Source organism: Electrona antarctica (assembly GCF_951216825.1).
Source record: "Electrona antarctica genome assembly, chromosome: 19".
NCBI lineage: Eukaryota > Metazoa > Chordata > Actinopteri > Myctophiformes > Myctophidae > Electrona > Electrona antarctica.
In genome coordinates this window covers 3,926,966-3,937,421 of record NC_136800.1, presented here as the reverse complement: position 1 = coordinate 3,937,421, position 10,456 = coordinate 3,926,966, and the positions used below count along the sequence as shown (strand labels likewise).

Here is a 10,456-nt window from a genome sequence, read left to right as displayed (position 1 = left end):
AGTCACAGCTGATTCCGGGGATCCTTTTATAGGCTGGTGGAGGAACCTAATTGGGACTTACCACTTATGGGGGTGTGTGTGTAACTTTATATTATGAATTATGAATGAAGAGTTGTTTGCTAAAACATGATTAGAACACCTTGTGGATTATGATGTCCGTAAAGTTTGGGAAAAGTTTTCTGTGTTTATTTTGGCGAGAGAGGTTGGTGAATCTATAGTCTTAAACCAGAGCTCAAGACGGTTGGTTTGACCCAACAATTGAAAGGCCCAGATTGTGGGTGGGGAAGGGATTCCAGTTTCAGGTAGTAGAGGCACAATGCTGGATAGCTCTGCCCTTATAGAGAACAGTCAGTAGCTCAGAGTATAGCTAGACTGTCATGTTGTTGTTTTAAACACACCCTCAGTGAAAGGTTCGGCTTTAAACTTAGGCTTGATTAGATGTCTAAGTTTTTTGTTTCCTTTTTCGTGAACTACCTTTCTTGTGAAACCCTATTCGGAAGAATGATTTTTGAACATTATTTTTGAACAGCTTGCAAAAGAAGAATAAAACTACATTTTCTAAATCTCTGGAGTGTCATTTCTGTTCACCTAGCCCTCATCAAACGGACTTATTTACAAAGACCAAGCGAGCTGCGGCATTTTGGATCAGTTGGGGAGGCTTAAGTGCACATGCCGGTAGGCCAGTAAGGAGGGAGTTACAATAGACAAGTTTTGACAAGACTGTTGTCTGGATTAGGAGCTGGGCTGATTCCTGGGTGAGGAACGGTCTAATTCGCCGTATGTTATAGAGTGTGAACCTACAGTATCGAGTGACAGCTGTGATGTGAGTTTTGAACCAGAGCTGACTGACTGTCCAGGACAACACCAAGGTTCCTGGCTGTTGGGACAGACGTTACCAGGGCGTTGTCTACGGAAATAGTTAGCTCCCGCATAGAGCAGGACTTAGCTGGGAAGAAGAGAAGCTCAGTCTTGTCTGGGTTCAGCTTGAGGTGGTTGGAGGACATCCACTGTGAGATGTCAGCCAGGCATGCAGCCATGTCAGCCAGGCATGCAGTGATGCAAAAAAAAACGATTTCTCCTCTTGTGAAAATCCTGACTCTACCTGTGAACCTTTGACCCTGTTACGGTAAGCTATGTTTTCTTTCCTGGGCTGTAGGGGGCACAGATTTCCCCAATCCTGGATTGCTCAACAATGGAAATTCTGCATGAGTCAACCACTGTATATAAGCACTACCACCGTACAGTTTAGGAAATAGACGCAAAGATGAAGACTCAAATGACATTGTTCTTCACTCTTGCTCTGCTTGCTTTGCTGGCTAGAGCTGAACCCAACTATGAAGACTTCATCTTAAACCTCAAATTTCCTCTGCAGAACTACCGCCTGCTTCACAATGATGTCCAAATTGAAATTGTGAGTATGTCAGAAGACCTACTTTTATTTGCACAAACTCTAGGCAAAACAACATATTGCAGATTTTGACATTAATTTCTTCCTGGGAATGAATAAAGATTGATCTCATCTTATCTATTTTATTTTATGACAGCTGCAGCCCGAGGATGCCGACCTATCTGCCGTTTCTTTCAGAAGGCTGATGTTTACTGCACAAGAGACAGAGTGTAACTCCACAAGTGACACATCGTGTTCTCTGAAGAAACATGGGGTACGTTTAAGTAGCTATATAAGAAATAATTTATAATTGAAAGGCGACTGCAACTATGAAGAGTGTTTGGTCAACACCTTGTGTTCAGAGTGAAATACAGTATGTTCTTCAGGTCTTCAATAAAACAAATAATGAAAATGTCTTTTTTCAGAAAATAATGTTGTGCGACATGGATGTTACTCTCCCAGTTCAAGACGTTGACGAGATCAGTGCCTTTGAAATCAGATGTGATGTGGCAGAACAAGATTTGCAGGTACATATAATTGCATGCAGACCGTGACCAATATCTGTAGTGTTTAAAGATGCTATAGTACCGGTATTCTATTTGAGAATTCAGATGATATTCCTTTGACCTTTGAATGACACATACTGTAGGCAGGCATCAAGTAACACACTAGAAACAATCTTCAGTTATACAAAAGAACAAAACTGGAGGTTATATAATAACCGTGGTTATTTAACCATAACATTTGCGATAGATACGCTTGTGAGAACATCCAAATTGTTCCATTTTACAGAAAATGTGTATTATACACTCCCGCGGCCTGATGCTTTAAGGCCACGGGCTTTGTGCGTGATGACGCAGCGCGCTCCTGCTCGCGAGGGAATAAACCCTTCTTAAATCTTCCGCTTCCGCTTCTGCAAAAAGCAAGCGAGAAGGGCCACCCGGCGTATCTATCGCAAATGTTATGGTTAAATAATCACGGTCATTATATAACCTCCAGTTATTTTAACTGCTAACATTGGCTTTAGATACGCTTGTGAGACTCATACACTCCCTTCGTTATCACTAAGAGAGAGAGAGCAACTATCCCTGGCTGAACGTGTCCTTGGGCGGTGAACACGCCTCCCCTGGGATCTATCAATCTACCAGTCAGACCTTGGTCCGAGTTGGAGAGATAATCTCAAGGCCCAACGGGTCCCTGGCCCAAAGGCCTCTCACACTTGCCAGGAGCCTGGCAACCGCAGTTGCCCAAGCCCTGACCTGACCATACTGGTCTCAACCCCTCATTAGGGGGCCTGAGGGTGGTTCACACGCTCCTCAGCAACCTGTAGGACTGCATGAGCCACTGAGAGCTCGGTAACGTCCAGGTTGTAATATCTTGCAAAAGTTGAAGGCGACGACCAGTTCGCCGCCAAACAAACATCCTGCACCGAAATGCCCTTGTATAGAGCCCAGGGTGCTGCTGGTAGAGTTAGCCCTCAACCCCACAGGTGGTAGAGCAGGGGTTCTCAACCCGTGGGTCGCGACCCCTCGGGGGGTCGCCAAATTATTTTGGGGGGTCCCCAATATATTTTCAAAAAAAAAAAAAAAAAAATCACGATTTTTCAAAAATAGCAGACCTACAAGTTCATAGCGCGCCACTCGGTGGCGCGCTATGAGCTTGTAGATCTGCTATTTTTCAATAGCTAAATTATAACAATGCTTAAAACATCAAAAGGGGTTCCCGCCCAAAATGGTTTAAGGTTATTGTAGCAGTCAATTTATATTGGGGGTCGGGAGGGGGCGGGGCGGGGGTCCCGAGACATTGCCAAAGCATTTCCGGGGGTCCCCGGCCAAAAACGTTGAGAACCCCTGTGGTAGAGCACCACTGCTGGAGTAAGCCATCTGAATGGCCTCCACGAGCCATTGGGACAGCCTGACCTTAGTCACCGGCTTCCCCATGGCTCTAGTTCCCCATGCCACAAATAACTGACTTCCTTTCCTGAAGGAAACCGTTCTGGCCATGTACACCCGTATGGCCCTGACTGGGCACAAAGTGTGTAACCTCTCATCCTCAGCTGACGCGAAAGGAGGAGGGTGGAAGGACCTCAGGTCCACCGGCACAATAGTGGCATTGGAGTTCTTGGGGACAAATGCTGGGTTAGGTTTAACCGTCACCCTAGTCTTGTCCTCATTAAACGGGAGGCATACTATGGTCCGACGGAGCATTGGTTCGACATGCGTCCGCACCTCGGACTAGCGCCTGCTCCCGTGCTTGCGGTTATGGTTAGGTTAGGGTTTGAGGTGGGTTGTCGTATTTCGGACCAATGACTCGTCGGACCAAACGCACGCACTCCATTAAACACCGTGCAGTCCGGACTTACAGACATTGGCTGGGTTTCCCAAAAGCATATGGTGTAAGACTTGTAATGCTGCACATGCTCAGATGCCCTCTAGGCCGCACACAGAAGCCTGTGAACATAGACATTTCGTGCATAGATGTGCCACGCAATGGTAGGCCTCAGGCCTGAGGCCTGGGCTGCGTTCGAATTCATTCCCTATGCCCCATATAGTGCACTACTTTGGGGTTCCGCCATTTTGTTATAGTGTCCGAATGTGTAGTGAGCATTTTTTGCACCCTAATGTAGTGGACTGAAGTATCCCACAATGCACCGGGAATTGTAGGGACCATCCGATGGTCACTACACAAACACAGCGAAGCAAATCTACCCCATAATGCATTGCGCAAGCTCGCTCTTGAGCGCACATGCACGTGCGCTGCTTCTGCATGCATGGCTCCAACTCAGAAGAGGCAGAAGTTGAACCAGCGAAAGAAATCAACACAAATGTACTTTTTAAACGTTCGTTTTCCCCTCTTTTCTTCCCTGGCGGATCTCGAAGCTACAGATCTCGAGACAAATGATCTGTGCATTTATTTGCAATTGTTTTATTTTATTTATAATAAAACAATTAATTTGCAATACTATTACTAATCTGATTCATTGTATCACCCAGGCCCAGTGCATGAGGAGAGGAATTAGTTGCTTGCTGTAGAATATATTTGCGAGATTCTTTATCACAAACGTAGGCTAAATACATGCATGTGAGACACATTAATTGTGTCACGAACATATGTTTTATTAATATCATTAATTCCTGCCATGAAAAAATATATGTTATCTAATATTTCATTGAATTGCGATAAATACATTAAAACTGCATTATGTAGGCCTAGATAGTAATTTATTGGACTGCTGTTTCTGTTAAACACCAAACGTCCGTATTGAGAGCAGAGCTTGTAGATCGGCTACTTTTGGTAATTCTTTACCAAATGTACCCGATCTACAAGCTCACAACACGGACGTTGCTTATAGATCAGCTATTTTTGCCGTATCCCCCCCCCAGGTTTAGCGGGGGTTCATGTGGTTAATCATGCTGCTGATGGTTTCATATTGTCAAGGTGGTGCGCATATTGCTGGATAATGGATATAATATTAATTTATTGATAATAATCATAGGCCTATGTTATTTTAAAAGAATTACCTTTTTATCATAGGCCTAAATGCCTGCAAACATATTTTCATTAACCTATTTTTTTCATTCATCCCTTTCTAAAATAATTTAACAAACTGTCCTTGTCAGGGAGGTGACAGCCTGCAGTCACTTATTTGATACAGTCTGTTCCTAGCAAAAATTCAGCAGCAGCGTTTTGACTGGTAGTCAATTGATTCTTCATACCCAAATATGAAGGATGATTTGTTTATTTTTCAAACAGTTCTTATATGAGGCGATCTGAAAAAACCCTATGGGGATTACAATGCAAATAAAAAGTACATGAACTCGCAGACCTATAGTGCCCTCTACCGATATTGACGTCAGACTTGGTGCTCCCCATACAGGGAGAAATCATCACTATTAGAGTCCACTGAGTCTGGATCCCCGTGTAGGGAGTAGGGAACAACCCTAGCAATTCGAACGCAGCCCTGGTATGGTATAGGCCTCAGGCCTTAGGCCTGGTATGATAGGCCTCAGGTCTACCATTCTGAAATGTAATTTAATAATATTTGGACTGCTGGACAGCTGACAGTAGGCTCTCTTTGCTCTTAAAAAACAAATTAAATTTCAGAATGGTAGACCTGAGGCCTACCATACCAGGCCTGAGGCCTACCATTGCGTGGCACATCTATGCATGAAATGTCTATGTTCACAGGCTTCTGTGTGAGGCCTATAGAGGGCATCTGAGCATGTGCAGCACTACAAGTCTTACACCATATGCGTTTGGGAAACCCAGCCAAGGTCACCGGGTCACCGGGCGTAATTTACACGCACCCTTCATAAACCGCCTTATGAGGGTGTCCTCACTCAGGGCCTTGTTGTCTATGCCAATGTGGCCAATAAGACGATATGGCCACCAGGTTTACCTTCAGCGAGGAAAAGGAATTGCCTTTATCTAGGAGTTCTTGTAGAAAGTAAGAACCTCCCTGTTCGAGCGCTCAAAAACCTTCCATGCTATGTCGTACACCGTGACCTTGATGGTGGACGGAGCCCTGGCCCCCTGAATTGTGGTAACCACATTCGCGGGTAGGCCTATGTCATGGAGATTCTTTGCGAATTCAGTGAGCCCTAACTATGGAAGCCAGGCAGAACATGTTTGTCTGTCTGTGTGACACCACCCGCCACCAGAGGGCGCATTTACTATGGAAGCCAGGCAGAACAGCTCAGTTAGTTGTCTAATGTGTGTCTAACATTAACATGGTGAATCACATCTTGATGTCATCAAGATGTGATTCACCATGTTAATGGGTTTTTTCATACCTCCAGTTCTAGGAAACACAGAATGGGGGGACTTTTTTATTATTTCCACACAACAGCTCTAAGGTATATCAATGGCATAGTAACATGTTGAAAATGAGTGGTATTCCCCTTTAAAATAACCAGAAAAATGCACACCTTTTCCCTAAGTGTCACTGTCCATTATGCCAGACGTATAGGCTACTTTGTTGTACGAAGGTGTTCCACACAAAAAGGTAATCAGATCTACAAGCCCACAAAGTGTTACATCACGTTGTGTTATGAACTTGTAGATCTGCTATTTTCGACACCATCGTACAACTAAATATTAACCAGGCTTTTACTTGATCTCTTGTCTCCTGTAATGACAGAAGAAGATCAGGACAAGAAGAAGCAAGTCTGGCCAAAGCTCCGGACGCAGCGGTCGTGGTGGAAAGGGAAGACCTCCTCCCTTTAGACGAGGTCGAAAGGGAGGAGACCGTACTGGATCTGGCTCCTTGGTTGCTAACGTTGTTAAAGTTGGAAACGGAGGAAACAACGGACCTCGAACTGCATAAACAACACAACATTATGACAGTCTCGTTGTTGTTGTTTTTTGCTGGGAGCAACTGGTACTGTATGGTTGCCGTTGCTTCATTGAAATATACTGGATATTTTTATTTTGTAAACTGCTGTTCATTTGATTTCTTGAACATTCTGTATTTTTGTAATGTGTATTAAAGTACTGTTCTCACAAAAACATTTTTTCAATGTTTTTGTTCAATTCTTACTTCACTTCACTGAGTGCCAAACAAACCTGGTATTCCCAGGATCTCACTGGTCAACAAAACCACCTTGAAGACCCTAACAGGAGCCCTCGTACAAGGTTTCTTCGACTATGCATGCACCTCTTGGTACCACAGCACCTCAAAGGCCCTTAAAACAAGGCTCCGGACTTCCCAAAACAAACTGGTCAGGCTCCTACTTGGCCTCACCCCTGCCCACTTTGACAGGCTGGAATGGCTTAGGGTCGACGACCGAGTACAGCATCTTGCAATGGGTCTGGTCCACAAGATTCGCTACACCACCAAGATACCCATGTTCCTGTCTAAATACTTCCTTAATGTTAACGTCCACACCCACAACACCAGAGGGAGTGGAGTGCAAAAAACAATGTGCAACCCAGATTCGCCACAAACAAGGGACTAATTTATTTTCGCTTTTTTTGAGCCTCTCCAGACTGTAATCCGCCGGCAGGCAATTTTTTCTTTGCCAACGGCTGATTCGGTCTGGCTTATTAGCCAGGCTACCTAGACATGCGAATCCCTTGACTACTTCAAAACCGCTCTCAAAGGGCTGCAATTCGAAACGCCCCCGTAAAATCAGAATCCCCCCACCCCACCCACCCCTTTTCCCCCTCACTGTATATGTTTCTTTTCCCGTTTCACCTCCTTTATGATGAATTCCTGTTCTGTTCTTTGGCTATATAGAAGTGTATATTTGCACGTCTCTAAATGTTTTGATGAATTGAACAAGGTGGACCCTCTTATAAACGAGTGTAATGCTTTATTGGGTCGTCCACTAACAGTCCACTAGTTAACAGTCTTTGTATTGAGTTGTGCTTGAAATGTACTGTAATTCTGCAAACTGTCAATAAATCAATCAATAACAAATGCACCACTAATGTATCAATAATTGACAATGCAGAATAATTAATGAATTAGTCAGTCATTGGTCTGCTGACGATATAATAATATTTTGGGGAAAACTTGAAGATATTTAATGCAGAGTGAAAACTGAAAAGTCACTGTAAAGTGTTTAAGTGGTTAACAAGCTCAAACTAATGAATAAGCAATTTTAGATTCTACCCAAAAGAAGGTGCTTGATTTAACAAAGGGTACGGCCCCATCATTGTTGATGATAAACTGAAAGAAATTAATTTTGCAATAGATGTTGAAATTGTGGAAAATTAAAAACATCCAATTACCGTTCATATTAACGCAATCTCTTGAGATATTGCTTTGACATGAACATTTTCTATAGACATATTGCAAGATATGTGTTGTAACATGTGAAGCAAATTCCTCTTTGTAATTGTTTTGTACCAACACATGAACTGTCAAAATGATAAACACTAACAAACAACCATGAACGGTTCTATTACATATGATGTTTTCTTTATAGTTTGTAGTTCTAAAGCTCACAATTTACAAAAAAATGATTTCTCCTCTTGTGAAAATCCTGACTCTACCTGTGAACCTTTGACCCTGTTACGGTAAGCTATGTTTTTTTTCCTGGGCTGTAGGGGACACCGATTTCCCCATCTTGGATTGCTCAAAAATGGAAATTCTGCAAGAGTCAACCACTGTATATAAGCACTACCACCGTACAGTTTAGGAAATAGACACAAAGATGAAGACTCAAATGACATTGTTCTTCACTCTTGCTCTGCTTGCTTTGCTGGCTAGAGCTGAACCCAACTATGAAGACTTCATCCTAAACCTCAAATTTCCTCTGCAGAACTACCGCCTGCTTCACAATGATGTCCAAATTGAAACTGTGAGTATGTCAGAAGACCTACTACTTGTATTTGCACAAACTCTAGGCAAAACAACATATTGGAATATTACACTGACACTTCCAATAGCTTATTTTCTTTGCAGATTTTGACATTAATTTCTTCCTGGGAATGAATAAAGATTGATCTCATCTTATCTATTTTATTTTATGACAGCTGCAGCCCGAGGATGCCGACCTATCTGCCGTTTCTTTCAGAAGGCTGATATTTACTGCACAAGAGACAGAGTGTAACTCCACAAGTGACACATCGTGTTCTCTGAAGAAACATGGGGTACGTTTAAGTAGCTATATAAGAAAGAATTTATAATTGAAAGGCGACTGCAACTATGAAGAGTGTTTGGTCAACACCTTGTGTTCAGAGTGAAATACAGTATGTTCTTCAGGTCTTCAATAAAATAATTAATGAAAATGTCTTTTTTTCAGAAAATAATGTTGTGCGACATGGATGTTACTCACCCAGTTCAAGACGTTGACGAGATCAGTGCCTTTGAAATCAGATGTGATGTGGAAGAACAAGATTTGCAGGTACATAATTGCATGCAGACCGTGACCAATATCTGTAGTGTTTAAAGATGCTATAGTACCGGTATTCTATTTGAGAATTCAGATGATATTCCTTTGACCTTTGAATGACACATACTGTAGGCAGGCATCAAGTAACACACTAGAAACAATCTTCAGTTATACAAAAGAACAAAACCAGAAAAATGCACACCTTTGTTGTACGAAGGTGTTCCACACAAAAAAAGGAATCAGATCTACAAGCCCACAAAGTGTTGCATCACGTTGTGTTATGAACTTGTAGATCTGCTATTTTCGACACAGGACACCATCGTACAACTAAATATTAACCAGACTGTTACTCGATCTCTTGTCTCCTGAAATGACAGAAGAAGATCAGGACAAGAAGAAGCGGTGGTCGAGGTGGTCGAAGAGGTCGAGGAGGTCGACGAGGCCGTCCTGGATCTGGCTCCTCGATTGCTGGAAATGGAAACAAAGGAAACAGCGGAACTCAAACTGCATAAACAACACAAATTTATGACAGTCTGGTTGTTGTTGTTTTTTGCTTCATTGAAATATACTGGATATTTTTATTTTGTAAACTGCTGTTCATTTGACCAACTTTTCTAAACATGCTGTATTTTTGTAATTTGTATTAAAAGTACTATTCTCACAAAACAAACCAAGATTTGTTCATTTCTTACTTCACTTCACTGACTGCCAAGTGCCAAGCAAACCTGGTATTCCCGGCAAAAGTAGAGCAGGTTTTTCGGATTGCTAACAACAGAATAATTATTTGAGTGACCAGTAATCCAGTGCAGACAGTAAAATAATGACTTGTTGATAAATGCTGGTCACTCACAGATTTTTATTTTCTTGTGCTAATAGACTCAAAACATTTTGTTAGGATCATAGTGTATTATAATTGTCATGTGTTATTGTAAGTCGCTAATTTGTTGATTGGGTGCTTTTAGATAACATAATTGCACACAGTAGTGCCAAATAGGATACTTATGCTGTTTGCTACTGGTTATGATTTCCTTCCAGGTTGCTATACTGGTATTATGAGGCAAGATGCCCTCTGGAAGCCTGCAATTAATATCCATATGAAGATGCAGAGGTATAAAACATGTCTTAACTATATGCTAGGCTATAAGTCAGTTAATCAACTACTGGTATTTTGCCAATCGTATTGATTGTGCCATTCCCATTAATGATAAGATTGTTCCATGTGGTGGTA

General features: G+C 42.3%; 1 protein-coding gene and 1 long non-coding RNA gene across 3 annotated transcripts; both read left to right on the top strand.

Moving 5' to 3' along the window:
* Positions 1–1,265: 1,265 nt before the first annotated feature.
* LOC306943676 lies at positions 1,266–6,889 on the top strand. The gene is made up of 4 exons (XR_013792442.1): positions 1,266–1,411; positions 1,545–1,661; positions 1,813–1,914; positions 6,528–6,889. It is a non-coding gene; the product is annotated as an uncharacterized lncRNA (long non-coding RNA).
* Positions 6,890–8,546: 1,657 nt separating this feature from the next.
* LOC306943673 (uncharacterized protein) lies at positions 8,547–9,894 on the top strand. Of its 2 annotated transcripts, none has more exons than XR_013792440.1 (4): positions 8,547–8,694; positions 8,870–8,986; positions 9,139–9,240; positions 9,609–9,894. XR_013792440.1 is itself a non-coding variant. In XM_079530181.1 (4 exons), exons 1-4 carry the CDS (start codon positions 8,548–8,550, stop codon positions 9,738–9,740), a joined length of 501 nt encoding a protein of 166 aa, XP_079386307.1. In that variant the 5' UTR covers position 8,547; the 3' UTR covers positions 9,741–9,894. The 2 variants fall into 2 exon arrangements, 1 of the variants encoding a protein (XP_079386307.1); XM_079530181.1 differs by having other exon boundaries at positions 9,606–9,894.
* The last annotated feature ends 562 nt before the right edge of the window (positions 9,895–10,456 follow it).